The 23,088-nt window shown below is 41.4% G+C and overlaps 1 protein-coding gene across 3 annotated transcripts in view; it reads right to left on the bottom strand.

The window, feature by feature from the left end:
- The window catches only part of atf7a (activating transcription factor 7a), a 71,559-nt gene that overhangs the window by 5,532 nt on the left and 42,939 nt on the right, over nucleotides 1-23,088 (bottom strand). For 2 of the 3 annotated variants that reach the window (XM_034172317.1, XM_034172318.1), the window contains exons 5-11: nucleotides 22,803-22,967; nucleotides 22,388-22,536; nucleotides 18,330-18,423; nucleotides 18,098-18,217; nucleotides 12,255-12,392; nucleotides 11,774-11,962; nucleotides 3,197-3,302 (exon numbers count right to left, since the gene is read on the bottom strand). In XM_034172317.1, the coding sequence (XP_034028208.1) occupies nucleotides 3,197-3,302; nucleotides 11,774-11,962; nucleotides 12,255-12,392; nucleotides 18,098-18,217; nucleotides 18,330-18,423; nucleotides 22,388-22,536; nucleotides 22,803-22,967 (961 nt within the window). The remainder of the gene's footprint in view (nucleotides 1-3,196; nucleotides 3,303-11,773; nucleotides 11,963-12,254; nucleotides 12,393-18,097; nucleotides 18,218-18,329; nucleotides 18,424-22,387; nucleotides 22,537-22,802; nucleotides 22,968-23,088) is intronic. The other variant, XM_034172319.1, reaches the window with a different exon arrangement.

The following is a 23,088-nucleotide window of genomic DNA, read 5'->3' as shown; positions in this document are numbered from 1 at the left end:
TTACTCAGGGCCCCTTTACACATAACATGATTGAAGCCAACTAGCGCATGAAGGAGGAATTGCATGCCATTCGTGAAAAATCTGAGCCGCCTCTAACACCACGTACACCTGTCGCTACAACCATTCGCACACACAAGCGGCAGAAAGACAGAGAGAGTGTCCTGCGAGAGTCCATTCGATCCCTCTCACGGCAGGTGTCTGCCAAATTCCAGGTGGCACACACGAACATCCAATACTGCTCACGGAGCACTTAGAAAATGTAATGCGATTCGCGTTGTTAGCACAAAAATAGTGAGCCGACGATCACTTTCGAGCTGGCTATGAAATTTACGAATAGTCGAGTAACTCAAATAATTCCATTACGAAAATGTTCGAGGCAAATTCTTTGCCACGAAGCTCCATTTAATGTTAAAGTACATATGCCAGGCCTGTGTGTAGCACTGCAATGTCCCCAGAAAAAAAAAACAGAAGAATACTAGAGCATGCACATAAGCTGCAGCACCAAAAGGTACAGCTTTCCAATGCAACACACAGAGTAAAATAAAGCCTTTTAAGAGAAAGAGCTTATCATCTGCAAAACTGACTCCAAATATGACAAAATGAAGTACTTTTATTAACTTTTGGAAATGCGCTCCACTCTCAAAACTGTACATGGAAAACAAATGGCATTCGCCTTTGCAGACGTACAGCGGGATGCACTTCTGCCTCATCAGGGCTCGTAACATCAGATCTTAAAGTTCAGAGTCCCTTGTATGTGCCCCCCCCCCCCCCCCCCAAAAAAAAAAATTTGCCAGTACTCACAAACACACTTAAACATCCCTTGTTTATTGTTTCAGCATTCTAAAGAGACAGCGTGACAGATGGAGGGAGGGAGAGAGAGCACTTCATGCACTGTTTTGAGAATGGAGCGTATTTCCAAAATAAATAAAAGTACTTCATTTTGTCATATTTGGAGTCAGTCTGGGTAAATCTTAGCACCCCTCCCAGAACTCAGTTTTTCACAGGCTGTGCTCATGTTCACATGCAGCCTGACTGACTGAAGATTACACTGACCACCTGCACTTACAGTCCGGTGTCAGGGGGGTGCTGAGATCCTGACACCGGGAAAGATCCAGAACTTGTAAAGATGTGAAAAGATAAATAATTACACAGGAAACAGAAAGGGATACACTAAATTTGACAATCTGAATGGTGGCGCAGCAACATTGTGGCATTGCTTAGGGAGAGCCCTGGACCATTGATGTTGTTTAAAAACGCAAAATTACTTTTCATCAGATTACTCGTTTAATCTGTAGCATAATCAATAGACTACTGGATTAGTAAAATAATCGATAGCTGCAGCCCTAGTCGGCTACCCCCACAACAAGTGTTAGTGGGTTTCGCACGCCCCCGCTCCCCCCAACACGTGGTGTGCATGTGGTTTGTGCGCCCCCCTTGCTCCGCCCACAGGCAAGGCACCTCTCATCTGATCAATGAGTCACACCTTGGTCTGTGCGCTGAATGGACAGGTGGCGTGGCTGGCTGCCAACAGCAGCAGCTGTTGACATCTCTTGTCCTGGATGTCACAGCTGCAGAACACATACCATGTTTTGACAGACAGGACCATACAACAGTCCACCATGACGTGTGCGTGTGTGCATGCTGTCCTCATGTGGAACTACATATAAACATATATCGCTTTTGCGACAGGCTGGAGAGTGCGCACAGCGCACATACTGACAGGGTGTCCCAGCTGAAACGGGCCGTCAGTTCATGTGGACATGCAGCAGGTGATCTGAATGTCACGTCTGTCTGACAGGACATGCGTGTCCTGTGAGCGGCGCGCTGCAGGACAAGCCAACAGTGCGACAAATACACCACTTTCAGTCACGTATCAGCAGAAATACTAAGTAAAAACGCTGTTTGGTCAGTTATTACGGTGCTTTTTACGCTGCAATTAACGACGAAAACCTCCTCTTCTATACATCTCAAATTTCTCTCTTTTTAAAAAATATTGTAATGCAGTGGTAAAGTTTACATCTGTTAATCAGAGCTTTTGTAAATTGCAGGTTCGAATCCCACAAGCGGCATTTATTTTTTATTTAGCAAGGGTTATTTAACAATGCAGGGTTCTGTATTGGTCCCCTTTTATTCATTATTTATATCAACCCAGTGATTTTCATTAATTATACACCAATATATACTCTATCAGTGTCCAGTGATTGTAGTTTGCATGCACGAGCATGCACAAACTGTAGCCGGTGTATCATGCACCCCTTTGCGATCGTGTGTTCCTCCCGACGGCTGGTGGAATGTTTCGTGGTTCTCCATTTCATTCTTCGCTCGCGTATTTTCTTCCGGTTTCTGCATCTTTCATGTTATGTGCACTAAAAAAAAAATGCTACTTTGGATCAACTTTGAAAAATTGATGTAATTTGTTACAGCTAATTTTTTTAGTTTCTCACAATGTATATTTATGATTTTGTAAAGTGATTCCAGCAGATTTAAACTGGAAACCACAATTTTGCATTAGACCAATGTAAATAAGTACTTTGAATGAAGTGCACTGTGTTTCACTTTTTTCAGTGTGTGAAGGGGCCCTAAGTAAGGCGTTACCGGCATCACTGGTTTTGACCTAGGGAATATGAAACTGTAGATGGCATTGACAGACATGGTGACCATATAAAACTCAATGTACAAACTGTATCTAGAAGCTGAGTTCAGGCAGAAGCCATAAAAGACAATGAGCTTTCAACCCAAGTACAGACAGAACTTTACCACACAAAAACATAACACATTTGGCATCTGAGGTGAGCAATCTTGACATATACACAAATGTATTTAAGATGTTCAGTGTGCTACGACGTACAAGCTAATTAACTAGCTTGCAAAGTGACAACAGTGTGCTTTCCCAACCAGTAGAAAAGTAAGCAGCACTGTAAGTTGCTAGTTTAGCAAGGCAAGGTACAATTAAAGACATGTCTAAGCTTGCTGATACAATGAAGACATTAGCTAGAAAGTTCATGTATTGTAGACCGTGAGTCATGTTTTTTGTGTCATTTCTCAGGTTACTGTTTGGCTGTTAGCTGGAGTCACCATCAGCGAAAGTGAGAGTGCTAGTATGCTTCAGAAATGTAGTTTAAAATTCTGTCCACAATAGCTGAGTGACAAAGTTCACCAGGTGAGAAACACAGACTAAAATGTTTGCAGCATTTACCTAAGTAAGCATTCTTCTTCTGTAGGGTGGTCACAGGACAGTCTTTGTGTGCCAGCAGTAGCTGCTTCAAATGAGCCACCTCATTTCGCAACAAAGACACTTCATTCTGATGGGACAGAATAAAAGACAAAACATAATTACAATCAATTCATAAACCGTCATACTGCTTCCAAGAGTAACGACGTGTTCTTAAAACCCATCTCACTTGATGAGGACTCATTTTTTTAAACTTTCCAACCAACAAGCTCTCTGTACTTTAATGCAGACTTGCTATAAATGAATCATTTGAGTCGCCTGCAGAATGGTTAATTTTATTACAGAGCTCACTGCTGCACTGGACTTTTCTTGAACTATATATACCACTTTAAAAAATCAATTAAAATAACACTTTCTACACCCAACTCGCCAAATTTTTAAACTCACTTTAATAAAAATCATTTGGTTATTATTTGATTGAATCTGCTAATAACACAAACAATAGGCACGGGGAAAATATTGTCTTTTGAAAAACATGAAGAACATAGCACTGCAAATGTGGTAACATACATATGACTTGCTGTAAATGTTGGTATTATGCTGATCAACTCAAACTATCATTTAACCTCACTCTTTCTCTTTTTCTTGTTCTGTACATAATTAACAGTGCTGTCTTTACTGATGTGATGTAAACATCTTAGCTCCAAATCTGAACAAAATACAAATCTGGGAACATGCACTGGTTCTGCACATCATCACACCCACCGTACCACAGAACCGCCTCATGTTCTAGATGGTAACCACCCAGGCAGGAAAATGATCCATCACCACCTCTCAAAAGTAACCATCTATCTACCACAGCCAGGTGATACGTGGGCATCCACTAATCTACTGCCACTAGGGTCCTCAATACTGACTCTTCACATCGGTGTTTAAATGTAAATTTAAACCTCAGCAGGATCGCAGAGATGCTGGTCCACTAAGAAAATAAACACTAAAAGTCAGTGGTCTCTAACAACACTGGATGCAAAACAAGCTCATATGACAAACTCTGTGTGACAGGTGAACATCAAAAGAAGCAAAACCCTGAATTAGGAACAGATCCAGGGTTTCTCTTACCATTGTACAGGCCTAGTAATCAACCAGGCCAAAGTTGGAGGCCGCTGGGACTGAAACCATCATAAAATACATTTTCCACTGGAAAATAACAATGATGCTGAGACAATGCCTGTAGCTACTACTGATTAGTCTGATATATTGCTGAATGTGCTTCACAATAAAAACATTAGAACATTAAATCAGCAGCCACTGCAAAGAGCTTTAGTCTAAAAGGATAACAGTCATTACAGCGACTAGCCTAATGAGAGCAGTCTTAAAGGATATGTTGAAAAGAATTCGTAATAACTCAGATTTTAGCTGTTACAAGTTATGTGATATACAGTAACTGTATTAATTTATACACTGCTGTGCTGTGAACAGTCTGGAAGCATACGGCAATCAAAACCAACAGCTACAGAAACTACCGAAGACAAAGCACTTGTGAGTACTAATTTTTCAGAGCATTTCCAACAGCGTTTACATCACTCTAAGCAAACATCCCAGCGTACCACTGAATAGAATGTAGACAAAATGCTGCTAACGTTAAGATTGGAGGTGCAGATTAATTGCAAAGTTTACATAAGTGTGATGTTGTGTCACGATGACTTGTTTTTAAAGTGATAACTGTGTTAATTTCGATGCAGTCGTAACAGAGCAGCCGCTTTCCACTGTGAGAAGACGTGCTGCGAGTGCACGGCCATTAATCATGAACTCAGCCTGTTAAAAACAGTCTCTGCCAGAGACACAGATTTGCGCACGGTCATAAGTGTTGTCATAAATGCAGTAACTGTGAAAAATCTAATCCATACATCTGTGTGATCAGGCAACCTGTAAAAACAGTGGAGATTTTCATGTGCATGTTCACGGTGGTAGCTATGACCGGATTAAACTACCTGCTGCTCCACAGACAGCAGATTCGGCACACATCAGGATACAAAATCCGACAGATGCTCTCAAAAAATTAAAAGAGTTTTGGGGTGAAGTATGTTCTCTCCTCTCTGTACCGAGCACTGACTCAGGCAGTGAGCAACACTTGTGCGCAATCATGAGCTGGTAGAAAGTCCTGAAGGTCCTGAAAATAAGGTATTCCCAACATTTTCTCAGTGTCTACTTGCAGGTCCACTGATCTGAATGATTGCTGAGCCATCACTGTTGTATGAATGGTCAGTACATTCATGATCTGATGTTGCAGCGTTTGTTTCAGTGTGTTTCCTACTGTGCTGTTCCCGTTTTCTCAGACTGACGTTGCCCACCGAAAAATGCCCACAGTAAAATGTTTTCCGGAGCCAGAGAATTGGCGAGAATAAAATACATCAGCAACCACTAATCACCACATGCGCACGGATAGACTTACAATCTTGAATACTTTGATGTGGTGTTGTTGAACGGCACCTTAAAAAAAACATGCAACATGTCCTTTAATGGGGTTAGTAATTAAAGTTCTTATATGTAAAAACAGACAACCTTTAATCACATTTTGACAGGAAGGTGTTCAGAAAGTTTGCCAGTCCGAAATAGGTTTTCTCAGACGTTTCACAAAGCAGAATAAAGGAGAGCAACTGAAAAAGAGAGCAGCTCAAAATGACAGATGGTCACTATTTGGGTCCTGGAATAGGTCCACTGATTAAATAAAAATAGGCTTGAACAAGGAATGTGAAGAAATATCCCCACAACTACTGAGCACTTGATGACTTTTTTATCTGTGTATTGTCCATTGGTTCTTGTCATTGTTTTTTTTTTGGGGGGGGGGGGGGGGGGGGGGGGTGTTACACTTGAGTGTCTTGTGTTGGTGTACAATTGTTGTGGGCATCTGGTGGTGCTTTGTTGTACATATGTTTTGGACATCCTGTTGCACAATAAATTTCCTTTTTAAGGATAATAAAGTGAAACTTGAACTTGAACACTTGTAGCTCATTTTCCTTATTTACTTTCAAATTTAAGGCTGCATAATCAAATCTCGATAATAAGTAAAATATGGCCTTCTGCAGTAATGAATGGCAAAGACCTGAGATTTAAAGCAACAGTACAGACATATAACTGTAGACATGTATTTCCAAACACACTTCAAAATGCTTTTGTTTGTCAAGCTTTGATCGTGGGGGAACAGAATTACAAGTCCATATATTTACCACATCACAACTGCAAAAAATTACAATATTTGGCACAATAATCACAATTTTTCCCCATCAAATTGTGCAGCCCTAGCTGGAACAGACTGCGAAAACAAACAAGCAATGTCAAAAATTTATGGACCTATTATGTCTGCCCCTTGAGTGGGAATTCTTTGTTACACCCTTACTTTAAAGCCAAAATAAATGAAGCATCAGGCCAAAACATGGAAGAGTGTGGAAATGCGTGTCAGAGGAAAATCAGAACTGCTAATTTATACATAGCAGTTTTTGAAAGAAAATCCTTACAAATGTTTTTAACTTCAAGATTAATTTCTGATTACTGTAATTTTGAAGTTAAAAAATGTTTCTTGCATTAGAAACTTGTAATTCAAATAGTCCATCCATCCATCCATTTTCGTCCGCTTCGTCTGAGTTTTAAGTAAAAAAGATTCATTGGACATCTTTAATGTTCATCTGTAAATTAAACAGCCCAGTCTCGCGCTTTTTTTCATCCTCCCGTCACAAAATGATTCAAATTTTCATGACAGGTTTTTTTTAACTCACTATTACTAACCCTACTCCTACCCCCAACCCTAACCTTAACCATAACCTAACCCTACTACTTCCCCTAACCATAACCAGAACCATAACCCCCCCCCCCCCCCCCCCCGCCCACACACACACACACACTGTACTTTTACTTACATGCAACCGTCACAAAATGAATTAGAATAAATTTGTGCTCCCATGACAAAAATTTTGCACTTTTCGTGACAATATGACAAACCAATAGATTAATGTATATTTCGTGCTGCTGAATCACGACATTCCGTGAGACTGGGCTGAAATTAAACCATAACTTATCTGTTGTTTCACACGAGAAAATTTCTTGAATAACATTATAAGGAACCTTGGACATGAAAAGTAATGTGTATATTTTTATGTCTGGTAGATTTATTCATTCATATCTGGATTTCAACCAGGAAAAAAAGACACTATAAACAAATATAAATTTTTATTATAAACACAACATGAAATGATGTAAGAATGACTGCAGTGTGTCTGTTAATTAGGATTTCTCAATGTGACAAAAACTTTGTGATGAAATTTTTTTAATTTAGTAATTTCAACATTAATTATGTCCTTGTTGACTATGTGTTTGATTTTAATGCTGTAATAAGGACAAAGTAATTACTAAAATATGAATTTCACTATTATAGTGATTGTGAAGGCTTTTATATTGTGCAAATAGGGGCGGGGCTTCTTCTACCTGTGCAAGTGTGTTTAATGATTCATTCATTTAATGTTAAATATAAAAGGAAACACATTTTTCAAATAATAAAATAGTTGCTCTTTAAAGAGCCTTTGTTTTATTTAGAAGCATAGCAGCAGGCATTGGTTTTCAGAAACAACAGGTAAGCTGGACCCTCAGGACATTTAATCAGATGAAGGTCCCCTCTGCAGCTTCAACCTCTTGGTGGATTTTTTTGGCGACACTTTCCTCACATTTTGAAGAGCAGAGATGTTCTCATCTTCCTCCTTCTGGACTTCAGGTTTTGGTGTTCAGCTCCATCACTGGAAGTTTCTGAAGTGTATCTAGATTTACAAGATTCTCTGCACAGCAGATGTTAAAATGTTCCTGATGTGGGACAAGTAAAGAAATATGTTTTTTACACGAAAGAGTGCTGTGCAGTTTCTTTAAGGTTAGATTACTTTACTAGATAGTTAAAAATAAAAATAAAATTAAAAAATCTAAGCTATTTAAAGTTGAGACTTTTCTTGTAGTTAAGAGCAGTAACCATTAAAAAACTGTAGCTTTATTTGGTAAAAATAAAAACAGACGGAACAATTTACGGATATAAAATGTTCACTCAGCTCGACAGTGATTGATTCAACATCCTGCAGCTAAAGTCTAAGCTAACATTAGCTGATGAAACTTCAGCAGTGCAGTAATGTCACATTTATTACTCACTCACCTCAGACAAATTTGCAGGAGCTCCATTGCTCAAACTGGGTGTGTGTATATATCCAAAAGTGAAGAATTTCAGACTCAGTGTGTCGGCTCGATCATACCGGCTACTGTGTCTCTGCTTGATTGACTGGGGTGGCGCTCTAGCCGGGCGAGCCCCTGCAGCTCTGTCCGGCCTCAGTCTGAACAGTCGCTGAAAAAGCTCCTCCTAGCAGGGTGATGTCCGTCACTTGTTCTTCTGCTTTTTGATCATTAATACGTTGCTAACTGGGACGTTAAATAACGTGCGACATGTCTTTTAAAAAAGAAAAAACAAAACAAAACAGAAAAGCCCCCTACACACGCAAGAACAGTGGGCTTCACCTGTGTGGAGAATGTGGACGAGGAGATACTGATTCATTGTTTTTATTTGCACTGTCTGTGAGAAAGCCAATGGAACTTGGCAGAAGTAGCTCCTGGACATCATCATTCTGTAAGTCCGTGAGTTGTTCACACTTTTTCTTTTTATATATGTCACGTTTTAGTATTTATCTCTATTTATTCTCATGTAGTTTTCATTAGGTTATCACTTGTTTATTTTGCTGTTGTCATTAATGTCACCAGTTTACTTTTGCTTAAGTATTTATGCTCCATTTTTCCTGATCAGTTCTCATGTTCATGCCCAGTTCTTGGTTATACAAGGTCTGTTAGAAAAGTATAGGACCTTTTTATTTTTTGCAAAAACCTGATGGATTTGAATCACGTGTGCTTGCATCAGCCAACCTTGAACCTTCGTGCGCATGCGTGAACTTTTTCACGCCTGTCGACTGCATCATTTGCTGGTAAGCAGCCTTTGTGTGAGGATTGTGCAGCACGCTCGGCGGATTTTCATTTCAAGGAAAAAGACGGAACGACTGGAGCAGCGCCGCATTAAATTTTGCCAGAAACTGGGCGACAGCCAGGTGGAAATCATTCGGATGATTCAGACGGCTTTCGGTGACTTCGTGTGACTATCCGAGAAATTGTGGAAGAGGTGGGCATGTCACAGCATGTCCTGTGAGACTTCAACACGTAGTTGCTTTTGCTCCGCCGTCGGCAGCTTCATGTCGAAGCCATCGGCACGAATTTCACCGCCACTCTTTTCATGGCCAAATCTTCTGTCACAATGGAATGTGCCGAAAAAGTGCTGATGTCCACCTCTTCCGCAATTTTCGGATAGTCACACGACCACCTGGCTGTCGCCCAGTTTCTGGCAAAATTAGATGCAGCACTTCTCCAGTTGTTCCGTCTTTTTCCTTGAAATGAAAATCCGCCGAGCGCGCTGCACAATCCTCACACAAAGGCTGCTTACCAGCAAATGACGCAATCGACAGGCGTGAAAAAGTTCACGCATGCGCATGAAGGTTCAAGGTTGGATGATGCAAGCACACGTGATTCAAATCCATCAGGTTTTTGCAAAAAATAAAAAGGTCCGATACTTTTCTAACAGACCTCGTATGTTATTCTGCCCTCAGTCTTTATTTTACCTTTGTTAATAGTTCTCAGTTTCCCTCACGCTCCTCCAAGTATGTCCCCACTCCACAGCACTGCACCTGCTATTGTCTTTGTCTCACACTTTGATTCTGTCCGCTCTGTTTTCTTTCACTCACACTCTTGGCACCTGCTCACGCATCTTTGTATCCTACGCCACTTGTCTTTGTATACTCACCAGCTCTGTATCCAATCCTGTTTTTGCTTTACCGTGTATCCAGAACCTGCTTAGTATTTTTGACTGCGCCTTTTGCCTCATCCCTGATGTCTGTGTCTGCTCGTGCCTCCGAACCATGCTTAACCATGACTGCGTTTATGCCTGACCCTGTTTGTGCTTCTGCTACGCTGACTGATCACCTGTGTACCGTACCTGAGTCTGAATTAAAGACCATGATTTCTTTTACACCCAAGCCTAGTCCGGGAGCCTTCATTGCAGGTCCTACCGCTTCGGGTGCCCACCCTTCGTGACACACACACACACACACACACATATATATATAGAAACTGTAGTGTGGGCCACCAGAAGAGGAGGTACTGCTGGCCCACCACCAGAGGGCGCCCTGCCTGAAGTGCGGGCTTCAGGCACCAGAGGGCGCTGCCGCCACGGACACAACCGGGAGTGACAGCTGTCACACATCAACTCGTGACAGCTGTCACCCATCTTCATTTCATCACTCCATAAAAGCCGGATGTCATCGCCACCTCGCTGCCGAGATATCATCTACCTGTAGAGGTAACGACTCTCAGCCGTTCGTGTGCTTACATATAAGTCTTTGTTCTAGGACTGCATTCCTTTTCCCCCTGAGAGATAACTGCATTACTCTGCACGTTCTTGTATTAGAGGTGGAGGTGATATTTCCACCATTGTTGTTACTGGGTGTGCACGCACCCACCTCTTACTGTTTTTGCTCCTCGCCAGCAGTACCAGATCCGACATCCGGAGACTGTGGCCACCTGGGAATTCGGGACTTGGCGGCTCCAGTATTCTCCAGGTTCGGTGGCGGAGGAAATCGCGTGGTTCCGGTTCTTCTCAGGACAGACGTCTTCTATCCTCGAGCCTGCCCACACGTCACTTTTCTAGATTGACTGTTTGCATAAATTCTGTAATCATCTGTGTTGTGGTTGTGCTTGTTTCACAACAGTAAAGTGTTCATATTCGACTCTTTCATTGTCCGTTCATTTACGCCCCCTGTTGTGGGTCCGTGTCACTACACTTTCCCAACAGAAATTTTTTTATTATTATTTTCAGTGCATTTCTGCCTAAAGTCGAGGGAATTTTCACAGCCTCTTTCACATTATAACACTCCACATCCATCTTGAGCACTGTGTGCGCAAACGTGTGGTCATGTCAGCCATGCCAGTGGCACTGAACATCTGTGAGAGTGCCACGCCGTATTCACAAGCAAATCCTTGCGCCTGCAAAGACAGCGCCAGTCCCACTTGTCTTTCACGTGTGTGCTGCATGCCATGTCAGTTGCTTTCGCACGGAATGTGTGCGGACTGCTCTTGATTTGAAGCAGTATTTTCAAAGCCACTCCGGACAGCATTCAGCAGACAGTCAGCTGCCATGCACGCATGTGTCGGGAGGACCAATTCAGTGAGATTTCACATGAAAAAGATATAGCCTTTTCACCTGGTTTCATGTAATTTTGTGTCTCCGCCCTACTCTCCATCAGTCACGTGACAGTGAGATACTAGACTTAGCATTCAACTTCCTGTACAGCTTGCCATGTCTTCAACTAACACCACATATCATCCTACTCCTGTTTTTCTTCATCTCTCTGAAAACACGAAATAATAAACATCTTAAACAAAGCGGTGCTATCAAGGGATGTACAAAATGACGGATCTGTATCAATCAAGGCTCCATATATGTTGCACTTCTTCTGCACTTAGATTCTGAAGCCCACTCACCGACAGTGAGACGTTCAGGGTGCAGAGCTCCTCTGCTTTCTTCTCTAAGGAACTGACCCACAGTTTGCGTTTTTGCCTGCAGCGTGAGGCTGCAGCGCGGTTCCTTTCAAGGAACCGTTGTCTTCGCTCGTCTGGGTCATCATCTGCTGTCCGCCGCCGACGCCCACCTGTAGGCTGCGCTGGAGACACCTAGAGGGTGAACAGGAGCGAGAGAAGCAGAAACACAGACAGAGGAAGGAACAAAGGGGAGAAAGAAAAGGGAAGTTTGAGTCAAATAGTTTCTTTATTTTAGTCACAGCACATCATAGTCATCTCACTACATAAAGTACAGGCACAATTCTCTGGAACTAACAGGATGTTTAAACCTCTATTACTTTTGGTTATATCCTGGCCTTTTACAGATGAAGTTACATTTATTGTGTGACACTGAAGTGATGTTTACAGTCTAGACCCTAAATAGAGAAAACCCAGTGCAGTTCACCTGAGGTTGTGCAGGTGATGGCGCATCTGGATGCTGGACAAGCAGTTGGCTCTGCTCGGCTTTCTGAGGCACCATAGGGCTGTTTCCTATACCCATACCTCCTGATGGGCTCTGCTGAGACAATGCAGCCTTCAGACGCTACAAAAGAACAAAGATATGACGAATATCGGACACATAAATTAAACTTCACTGTACAAATTAAACTGAATTATGGTTAATCAGTGCATAAATTGATTGGCTCCACAATTTGTACATCAAAGTGGGTCAGACACTCTGGCAGGACTGTCTTTTCGTACAGACATTTCTTCCATTTTATAAGGAATTTTATAAAAGTGTGGTTGTGTGTGCAAATATTCTAATCAATCAGACACCGTGTCTGTTAGGCTTGAGGTTTCTTCCTGTAACCAAAATACCTGAGGGAGTTTTTCCTAACAACTCTTGTCGATGTGCTTGCTCACTGGGTGGGTTAAGTAAGATTTTACATGTATGAAGTGCTTTGGGGCAACTTATGTTGTGATTTGACACTGTATAAATACACTGAACTAAATTAAACTGAATTGGATAGAAATTGTAGGCATCATTCAACAAAGTTATAATGTACAGAGTCCACAGTGTTTGAAGTGGTTCTGTTGATAGGTAGGCCAAAGGTTCATATTATATAGTCATGCATATCAATTTTGGAATGAAATGAGTAAGGCAATCATAAGTTACAACACTGAAAGAAAAATGTAACGAACAGACACATGCACACAAAGATGGAGCACCATTCAATATCCCCTATCCCGGCATGACAACAGTAATTTGACTTGTGACTAATGTTCATTATCACTGGAAAGCAAGCAGCTTGTATGTGAGTGAGAGTGTGTGAGTGGCCCGCTGTGGCGATAACTGAGCCCGCAGACTCAGTAAGCGCATCGGAGGCAGTGAGAGCAATCGCAGTGATGCCGACCGGTGCCGCGACTGGCCCGCCTGATAAGGACGCAGAACACAATGCGCCAAAAAAAAAAAAAGAAAAAAAAAAAGAAGCATGCAAAATTGCACCAAAAAAATCTGCGAAACTGCGAGGCCATGAAAGGTGAACGGCGTTATAGCGAGGGACCACTGTACTTCCGGTCTCTTTGAGATCGGATTTTAAAATATTACTATTGGCCTATAAAATTGTTCACAGACTGGCACCCTCCTATCTGGCCGGCCTGGTTGAGTCCTATGTGCTGGCAAGGGCTCTGCGTTCACAGGGTGCAGGACTATTGTGTGTCCAGAGGGTGAAGAAAAAGTCAGCGGGTTACAGAGCTTTTTATCACCGCGCCCCAGCTCTGTGGAATGATCTGCCTGCATTGATACGATAGTCGGACTCTGTGGAGACTTTTAAAGCTAGGCTGAAGACACATTTGTTCTCCCTGTTTTATCATTAGTATTTATATGATTGTGTGTCTTTTTGATTCGTTTTATTTATTTTATTTCTTTTACAAATGGACTGCATTTATATAGCGCTTTTCCATCTACATCAGACGCTCAAAGCGCTTTACAATTATGCCTCACATCCACCCCGATGTCAGGGTGCTGCCATACAAGGCGCTCACTACACACCGGGAGCAATAGAGGATTAACGGCCTTGCCCAAGGGCCCTGAGTGATTTTCCAGTAAGGCGGGGATTTGAACCCATGATCTTCTGGACTCAAGCCCAACACCTTAACCACTAGGCCATGACCTCCCCAATACCTTTACCTTTTTATGGTTAAATTTTTTTTATTGTGTTTTAATCTTATTTAATTTATTCTGCTTTTAAATGTTTGTGAAGCGCCTTGAGGCGATTACTCGTGATTTGGCACTATATAAATTAATAAATTATTATTATATTATACACCTGGCCAGAGTAGCTGCGTTGCCTCGCCTGCACAACCGCCTCGACATGGTTGAGTTATAAACCGGGTCATAAACAAACTGCAACACATGTCCACTTTCCACTGCGTTGTCACTTTATCTTTGCATTTTCACTTTGTTTGCTGTGTAATTTGCCCAAAAACTCAGAGAAAGTGCCATGTTTCTGATGGGGACATACGAGGGCTGTCAGCGGATGTAGGACTATTGTGTCATATGCTTCATATTTTAACCCTTCAGCACCCACCCTCAAACCAGACTGCATTGCCCAATTTATTTGTTTACATACACCCATTTCTGTATTTAAGGCCAAGCATTAACAACTTTGGAATGTTGGCATTCCCTCTCACAAAACATAAAAGATGTTTTGCCATTGAGTATACCAGGCGATGAAGCATTTCATGTGTTTTTTCGGCACACTTAGTTCCATGCAATGTAATCGTTTGAATTTCTTTTTTTAACCAAGGCTTCAGTCAAATGATCTTCATCGAGGCATTGCACATTGATGTGACCACAATACCCATTTCCACTGAGATGCTGCTTCTGGACAAACTAACATAAGAGTTCTTTTTTGCACAGCAAAATTTTAAGTGCTTGATTGTAGTGCTTGACAATAGTTTCCCAAGTAATCCCTTACCGATGCGGTTATATCAGTTATTGATGAATGACAATTCTTAATGCAGTGGCATTTGAAAAACTGGATATCACAGGTGTTCAGCTAAAGGCCCCTTCACACATAGTGCGAATATGTACAACTCCAGGGCGACATCTGTCGGAGCAGCTGGTATGTGCACATCACGAAACATCACGCCGACGGCAGGCATGCACAATGCTGGTGCAATGGTTTGTGCCAGTGGGAACACAGTACCATCAGCTGCATGATGTGGTTACACATCATCACATGGTTACACAAAAAAAGCAGTCTTGTGGAGAGAATGCTCACACAGCCTTGTGCTCCTCTGCAGACAACAGGCTCAGCGGACTTCTGCAAAAAGAATCTCCATTCAGGTTAAAGGGATTCAGGACAAAGTGACTGTCATCTCTTCCCTGTGCAGCTGTGCAGTATTGCCACAGTAATTTTGAAAAGTTACTTTATACAGTTACTTCATTGAACAGCTGCAGACAACTTGTTGGCAGCTACTGAATGTAACTAATAAGTAACTAGTAATCTAACTGATTATTTTTAAGACTGAGTACACCTTATTAGTTACATTACTTATTAGTTACAAGTTGGTGGCACCTGCTAATAAAGTAACTGCATAAAGCTGCTAACGATGTAACTGTATAACTAAAAAAGTAAATTCTCAAAGTAACTGTGGCAACACTGCCCATGAGCCCACTGAACCAAGCGTTGCACTCGAAGTACGTGCACAGCCGAGGTGGCTGAAAGGCCACAGCTCCAGAAAAATATTTGTGAAGGTTTCCGGGCATCTGCTTGCCAGGAATAGTGGGTATGATGAATGTATTTAAAGGGTTATGAATATAATTATTTACCTTCTCATCAGGCAATACAGATATGCTCATCTCTTGTGGAAAAAAGAAGTTATAAATTCATATCGGTTTTGCTCATCATCCTTTTCTTTTCTTTACTTTCCATGATTTTAACAAAGGCAATTTTTTATTCACTAATATTGTTCATAATGAAAGAACAATTATGCATTTTGTAAAGCACTCGACATCTTGTTTTCATTCAAGACCACAGGCAAAAGTTTTATTTTTTGCAGATCTTAAAAGTGATCTGAGTTGTGGCTTAAAAAACCGTACCCGATCCAAGCCATGGCTTTTGTGATCCATGACACCCCTAAAGTTGAGCACACAAAACATGAAATAGCTTGGGTCCATAGTGTCTGCAATAAAATAGAAGTCAAAGCAAATGTAAGAATCAAGCTGAAGGTAACATCACCTAAGCTACAACACCTGCTTACATTAAAACGGTGCTAAAATAACAGAACCCAAAAATTTCACTCACCAGAAATACTGGAGCACAGAATTCTTACATGATTCATTAGCACTCTCTGAACCTTTTACATGCAGGCAAACATGCTGAAATCACATTTCTCAAAAAACATTTGTGAACCCACTGCAAATCACGATAGAGTTGTGTGTCATTACACATACACCAGGTTAGTACCAATTACAAGCAACACTGAACCCAACAGCATGCTTTTGCAATGGCACTGTGTGTAGTCTATGCACTAATCCGTGCTTATATAAAGACGTCACTACAAAACTACAATGTATCTGATAACATCTGAGAACTGCCCAATCCACATTCAAGTGGACATTTATTATTTCAAGAGGCACTGACGAAATAATAACAAAGCCATCTGTACAAATAAAACAGACACATGGTGTGTGCAGGCCAGTGTCGCAGACCGAACGGTCCCCCTATATATCGGTCTCCCTGATGACGCAGTTCACAGATTTACCTGGTTTCTGCTTCAAACTGCACACCAGTCATCATCTACCTCAGCGACAGATATCTGAAGCTTTCATACAACAATCATTTCCACATAAATTCAGCATTATTTCATCATAAAAGGCGGTGGAAGCAATCAGAGCTAAACAAGCTGCTAGCTGATGCGTTCACTGCGCAACGGACATTTCAAAGTCATGGAATTTCGCCTTGTTTCTGCTTAAAATTACCTCGTTTCTGCTTAAAACTTACTTTAGAATGATTTGAGAGGTTTTACCTTTATCATCTGATGGTTAATAATCTCATTAATCCATCTGATTGCTTTGAGTGAAGAGACTTCGTCAGACTTGCTGCTGTGGTCCGAAATGACGCATGCGCAGATGCAAACGGCGGACCAATTTTTAAGGGTGGACCCTTTTCCATACAGCCGATGCGCAAACCTCTGCGGTGTTTTTGCCAGAGTGATGAGTGGAGCTGTGCACCTCAGCACAGTGCTATGCTAATATACCCCCTGCTCCCCCAGCACACAGCTACTGCACACTCCTGCGAATGATCACTACTCACTCAGATCAATCACTGTGCACTAAAACAGAAAACAACCTGCATTGCTAGGGATGAATACTGAATACTGGTATTAAATGGGCCCTGGTGCTACGTGAATAAAGACTGGAGTATCAGTAAGCTCCACCTCTTAATGATGCTACTTTTGGTAGTGGACAAATTAAGGAAATACATTTAGAGCTTGCTCTGTCATTTGGAGCCTTGTGTGCCATGCTGAAGGCAGGCCTTCTTGTCGTATGTCATGTCACTGTTTCACTTTTGATGGGCTGGGGTTGGGATTGTGTATATCTCTATGTAATCTCATTGCTAGCAGAGCTATATGTCATGAATGCAGTACAGGTAATGTTGATGTGGTTTGAGTTTTAAATGAGCAGAATCAAGAAATTGTAGTAAAAATTCATATGATGAGGAACCAAATCCTACAGTCACATTAGCTTCAATCAAAGTAAGCAACAAAGACAAACGGCGACTTGCCCTTCATTTTCAATCAGAGTGGCATTTTGTAGACAACGGTCACTCTGCTGCCAGCTAGGTGGAGCCAAAACAGATGTGTATTTTCTGTCTATTTTATGCAAATACTGAGCAATGTGACACAGCGACTGACAATCCAAGGAAAAAAGCAGCGTAACAGCAGCTGGCTGCTTGCTCAAACTAAACAAACCAAGTTGGTAAAAAAAACATTTCAAAACAGCTTATTTCTATATAAATCCAATATGTTTCTCATTTATTTTGCAAAGGCTAGCGAGAAATAAACCCTTCTAAATCTAAAAATGCTGTTTTTGTAACCAGATAACACCTGAGAAGTGATTTACAAGACATCTTATGAGATGTTACTGTGGACGCCTCGGGAATGTTCAACAAGCGACAAAGCCAACTGCTTGTTGCTCTCATTTATAGCTAATGTGACTGTAGTTTCAGCCAGTAAAGAAGAAGGCTGGAGGGAAAACATGGTTAAAGAGGCAAAAAAGAGAACTCATTTAGTACTCACCAACTTGGCCTCTGAATAGATGCTGTAGCCAGATGGAGAATTAGAGCCACTGCTGCTGCCTCCAAGAGGAGGCCCAGGAATCCCAGGAATGTTGGGTACCATGCACATAGGCCGAGCTAGCTACAGGCCAGATAAAAAATAAAAAAAAACACAAATATTGATTCACGGTTTAAATCACCTTCTCAGGATTACAAATAAAATGTAAGAAATTTAGACTGTCATTCTGCCTTACATTAATGACAGAGGGCATCTGTACAGGGCCAGGAAGCACAGGCACTGCCGGGCCAGTGGGAAACATCATCATGGGGTAATGGCTTGTTGGTGACCTAGACAGACAAACAGCAGAGGGACAAAAGCGTATGATCCAACATGCTGCTGGCATGAAAGACTTTTACATATGAAGGGTCTTGCTTTTTTATCTGTCATTGTTATATGCTGTGTGTGTGTGTGTGTGTGTGTGGTCACACTTTCCTATTCAACAGAATGGAAAAGTGTGTCCAAACACCTGACGCACTACACACACATATGTAAAAGTAAGACCCTTCAGCTGCTCCCTTGTTTGCACTCGGGGTTGCTAAAGCAAATCCAAGGTGGATATGCATGTTGAATTGGCACGAGTTTTACACCGGATGCCCTTCGTGAAGCAACTCCACATTACATGGACAAATGTGGCAGGGGAGGGGTGTGAACCATGAACCTGGTGCACCGAAAAAAAAAAATGTGGAAACTGATTGTCTGGAAAAAATAAGTAAGGAATACAGGGGTGCCAAAAGGTCATGATGGAAAAAGCTGGAATAGCCCAAATGGCCATGATCCCACCAACGGTGACATGCAGGTAGTGTGCAGAGGGGGCTGCCTAAGGCCTCCCCCAAGGAAAGTTTATAAAATACACTGAAAAAAGTGAAACACAGTGCACTTCATTCAAAGTACTTATTTACATTGGTCTAATGGAAAATTATGGTTTCCAGTTAAATCTGCTGGAATCACTTTACAAAATCATAAATATAGATTGTGAGAAACTAAAAAAATTAGCTGTAACAAATTACATCATTTTTTTAAGTTGATCCAAAGTATAATTTTTCTCAGTGTACTGTAGAGGTTCTAGGAGCAAACGCTGGCAAAAAGGATCAATTTCAATTGGACTTTGGAATGTTATGGCAATGATAATATCAAAATATCATGAACAGTGAGTGTGAGGGACCCTTGAAAAAAAAAAAACTCAAACATTTTTTCTTGACGTCAGCGCTGCAGTATGCAGTGAGAGGTCTAGGGGACCTCCCCCAGAAAATTTTGAAATATTACATGTAATTTGGTGCAATCTGGTGCAATTAATAACTAAATGAGAGATAATTCTCAGTCCCATTTTCCTTTGGTAATTTTAGTCATAAAAAGCATATTTTCCCATATAGGCAAGATGGCGAACTATAATACACAGTCTGTTACATGGATTAGAATACAGTGTTACTACTATTCCATACAAATTACAAATTTTCATTGGACTGTTACTGTTCTCTCTCTGCATCTATCTAAACATTTGACTTAAGCAATTTGTGCTTTTATAACAACAGACAGTGTCTCAACATGAAGAAAAATAAAATTTGATACAAGTAAATCTGCACTTACTGTTCATTGAGTTACCATCTCACTTTTAGCTCTCAGGAACACCGATATAGGTTTAAATTTGATTCTTATTCACTTATATGAATCATTTTCTGTACCAGTGCTGATGGCAGCATTTCTGGGATACTGACAAGTCACGTGTCTGGCAAAATGATGTACAAACATCTTCACATCAATATTTGACTTATGAGCGTGTTAATCGTTTATCATAATTTCCTCCACATGATATTTCACACCCATGTAACAGAAGAAACCATAAAATGCAGATTTAGCAGGCTAACATATCACCTTTGCGTGGAAGCAGTTTGAAGTAAATTCATCCCAAAGATAGAGTTTTATTTGTGTGAACTTTAATCATGTCAACTGATCATGTCAAAAACACGATATAACATTTATCGGGAGTGTCAGCTTTTCCGTATAAATGATAATAAAAAAAAAAACAGGTTGCCGTTTTGGGTGAACTCTGAATTCTCTAACTGCAGCAAAATGGTTCAATCTATAACAGCATCTCTCATTTGTTGCAGTGTGGATGAGCGGTGATTTATCCTTCAGTCTCGGAACAGGACGTAAAACGTGAGACTTTATATCCACTGTGGCGGCTCATCAAGGACGTTTCCAAATGATTTCACAAATACGAACATCAAAAAAATCAGACCACACACTAAAAACAACATGGAAACGTTTGCCACGGAAATAAAAACCTGGATTTCAAATTCGGATCCGAATTCCCGGAAAACTCCCATCACTGCATGAAGATTGTTTATATATCATTGTTCTGTTACAGATTTGCTATTATTTAATTGCAGATAGCTCATAAAACATATTGACTTAGGCAGATTTTTTTTAGTTGATTACAGCTCACCTTCTCAGGATTCATGCTGTTTTTGGCAAATGTGCATGTGTTGCTTGATCGCTCGACCAAGCTGCGCTATGATTCGCTGTGAGAAAGACACAATTATGTAAACAGGTCCAATCAGGACTCTTGTCTCTTGTGACATATAGGGGACTGCTTACCAAAATAAATGAAGCACATGGCTCGTCTACAAGCCTTGACGAGTGGAGGTGCAGTTGGCCCTGAGATCAACACACACCCCCACCCCTCAGAATTTACAGCAGATTTACACTGACCTTACAAATGTTTCTTGGTGAGACAAAAACATGGAAAATTGGATCTGTGGGAAATTAGCACCTATGGGAACAAGTAGTTGTTTCATTTGAATAATTTAAAATGAAAAGGTACTTGTTCCTTACTTGTCTTTTCCAGGCTACCAATTTCCACATTTTTAAGTCAACTTGTCAGGTTTTACAGTGTGTGTGTGTGTGTGTGTGTGTGTGTATACAAAACCTCAAATCAGAAAAAGTTGTGATACTATGGAAAATGCAAATTAAAAGAAATGATTGATGCTTAGGGCCCTGTCCTACTGGCGTTTAGGAGGATTTGCGGATGGAATGCGCACAAAAGTGGCCCACATCCACCAAACAACCGCAATAACCGTGTAACATTCCTGTATGAGTCGGCCGCCATCTGAACACATCCGTGATCATCCGCAGAGGCACGCATGTCCGCAGCCAGGATTTTTGAGTGGCTCAAAAATCCTGCTGCGGATGAGAACCGCATCACTGCCTGAACACATACTGAAGACATACGCAGGGCATACACAACCAACGCGCCGCATATCCCCTGTCATCCGCTGATATCCGCACCCGACGGGTTGGCGCGGCTTGGCGGTGGGCCGGGACAGCGTGCAAAACAGGTATGACGCGTGCCCAGCACGGCCACATCACAGTCGCAAATGGTATGTCGCGCATGCAGACAGAGTGGGCACGGATGGAGCGAGTGCATCATGGTCGCTGTGCCCCTCATGGGGGCGCCTCCGCGGTCGCCTTCGCTTCTGTTCCCTGTTATATCCGCTTTTCTTCCTCATGTATTCGCTGATCCACCCCGGGACATTTGTCATTTCCGCCCACCTTTGTTGCGGACGCTAAGCTTTTGTCTCCTCATTTCATGCGCAAATCCTCCTAAACGCCAGTGGGACAGGGCCCTTAGATTTAAGTTGACTTCTGTTTCATTGCAAACATGATCCAAGATATTTCATGTTTTGTGTCATCAACTTCATTTCATTTGTTAATATACATCTGTTCCTGCATTTAAGGCCCATAACACATTTCCAAAAAAGTTGGAATGGGGTAATTTAGGGCTAGTAATGGGGGATAGTAATGAGTTGGGATGTATTGTATTGGCTGTGTTCAGTGTTAGTGTAATGCTTGTGATGGACTTTCCATCTTTTTTCAGTTTCATAATCGTTGTTCTGTGGTCTTCATGATGGCTTCTGTTTCATACCTGCAGCTTTCACAGGTGAAACCTAATCTTTTTGCTCACCCCAAAATTTATTATTTATTTTTATTCATAATTTTATTTTTATGTTGTTTCATGCATCAACATGTAAATACAATCAAAACTTTTCAATCTAAACCTTTTTATCTCAAACCCAAATGTCCGGCCTTTCTGTAAATAGCAGAAGAATTTATGTATGCATATGCAGAATATGGGACTTTAGGCATGTTTAACATGAAACCTCAATCATACTGTAATTACAGACAAAAAAAATAGCCCCTCAAAGATAAATGCATAAAATCAGTACAGAAGATTATTCACAAAGTTGTACGCACCCCAGAGTACGATTTGAAGGTGGAGCCTGTGTGATGACAGAAGTGGGTGACGGCATGGTGGGCTGAAGAGCATCAAAGCCTAAGTGGAGAGGGAGGGACCCAGGACGCACAATAGTTGGGGTTGGGGCCGAACTCCTGGGTGGGGTGTCCTAGTAGGAAGTTATGTAAAAGTCAAACAGCACACACATAAAAACAAATAAATAAATAACATTTTTCAACAAGTTGATGTTGATAGTGAAATCTCTCAAGATTTCACTATAACTATACAAACAAACAAAAATATGGTGACATAACAGTAGCTTCGTGCTTATCATTGGTGTGTATCATGAGTCACATTGTTTCCACATATTTTAAGGTCACATCAACTTGTCCGTACAGTAAATGTGCCTCATACGCCTTCCCATTTCTGTCCTACCTTTGCTCTAACCAGCGACTCTCTGTTGCTCTCTGAATTTGTCGAGATTGATTCTGGGCTGCCTGGTGATGAGGAATCCACTTCTACAGGTGCCTCCTCTTTCACCTTCACCTCTGACGGTGTCTGCAGGCTCATGTCCAAAGCCACAGAGTTGGGAGCTGGGAGCTGGCAAAGACAAAAACAAAGACAATGAAAAAGACAGACGGAAAGAGAAATGCTAGATCATTCCACATTCATCAAGTGGAATGAAAATTCAAAATGGAAAGGGTTTGTATGACACACCTTT

This window comes from Thalassophryne amazonica, chromosome 6 (assembly GCF_902500255.1).
Source record: "Thalassophryne amazonica chromosome 6, fThaAma1.1, whole genome shotgun sequence".
Taxonomy (NCBI): domain Eukaryota; kingdom Metazoa; phylum Chordata; class Actinopteri; order Batrachoidiformes; family Batrachoididae; genus Thalassophryne; species Thalassophryne amazonica.
This window is presented reverse-complemented; position numbering and strand designations above follow the sequence as displayed.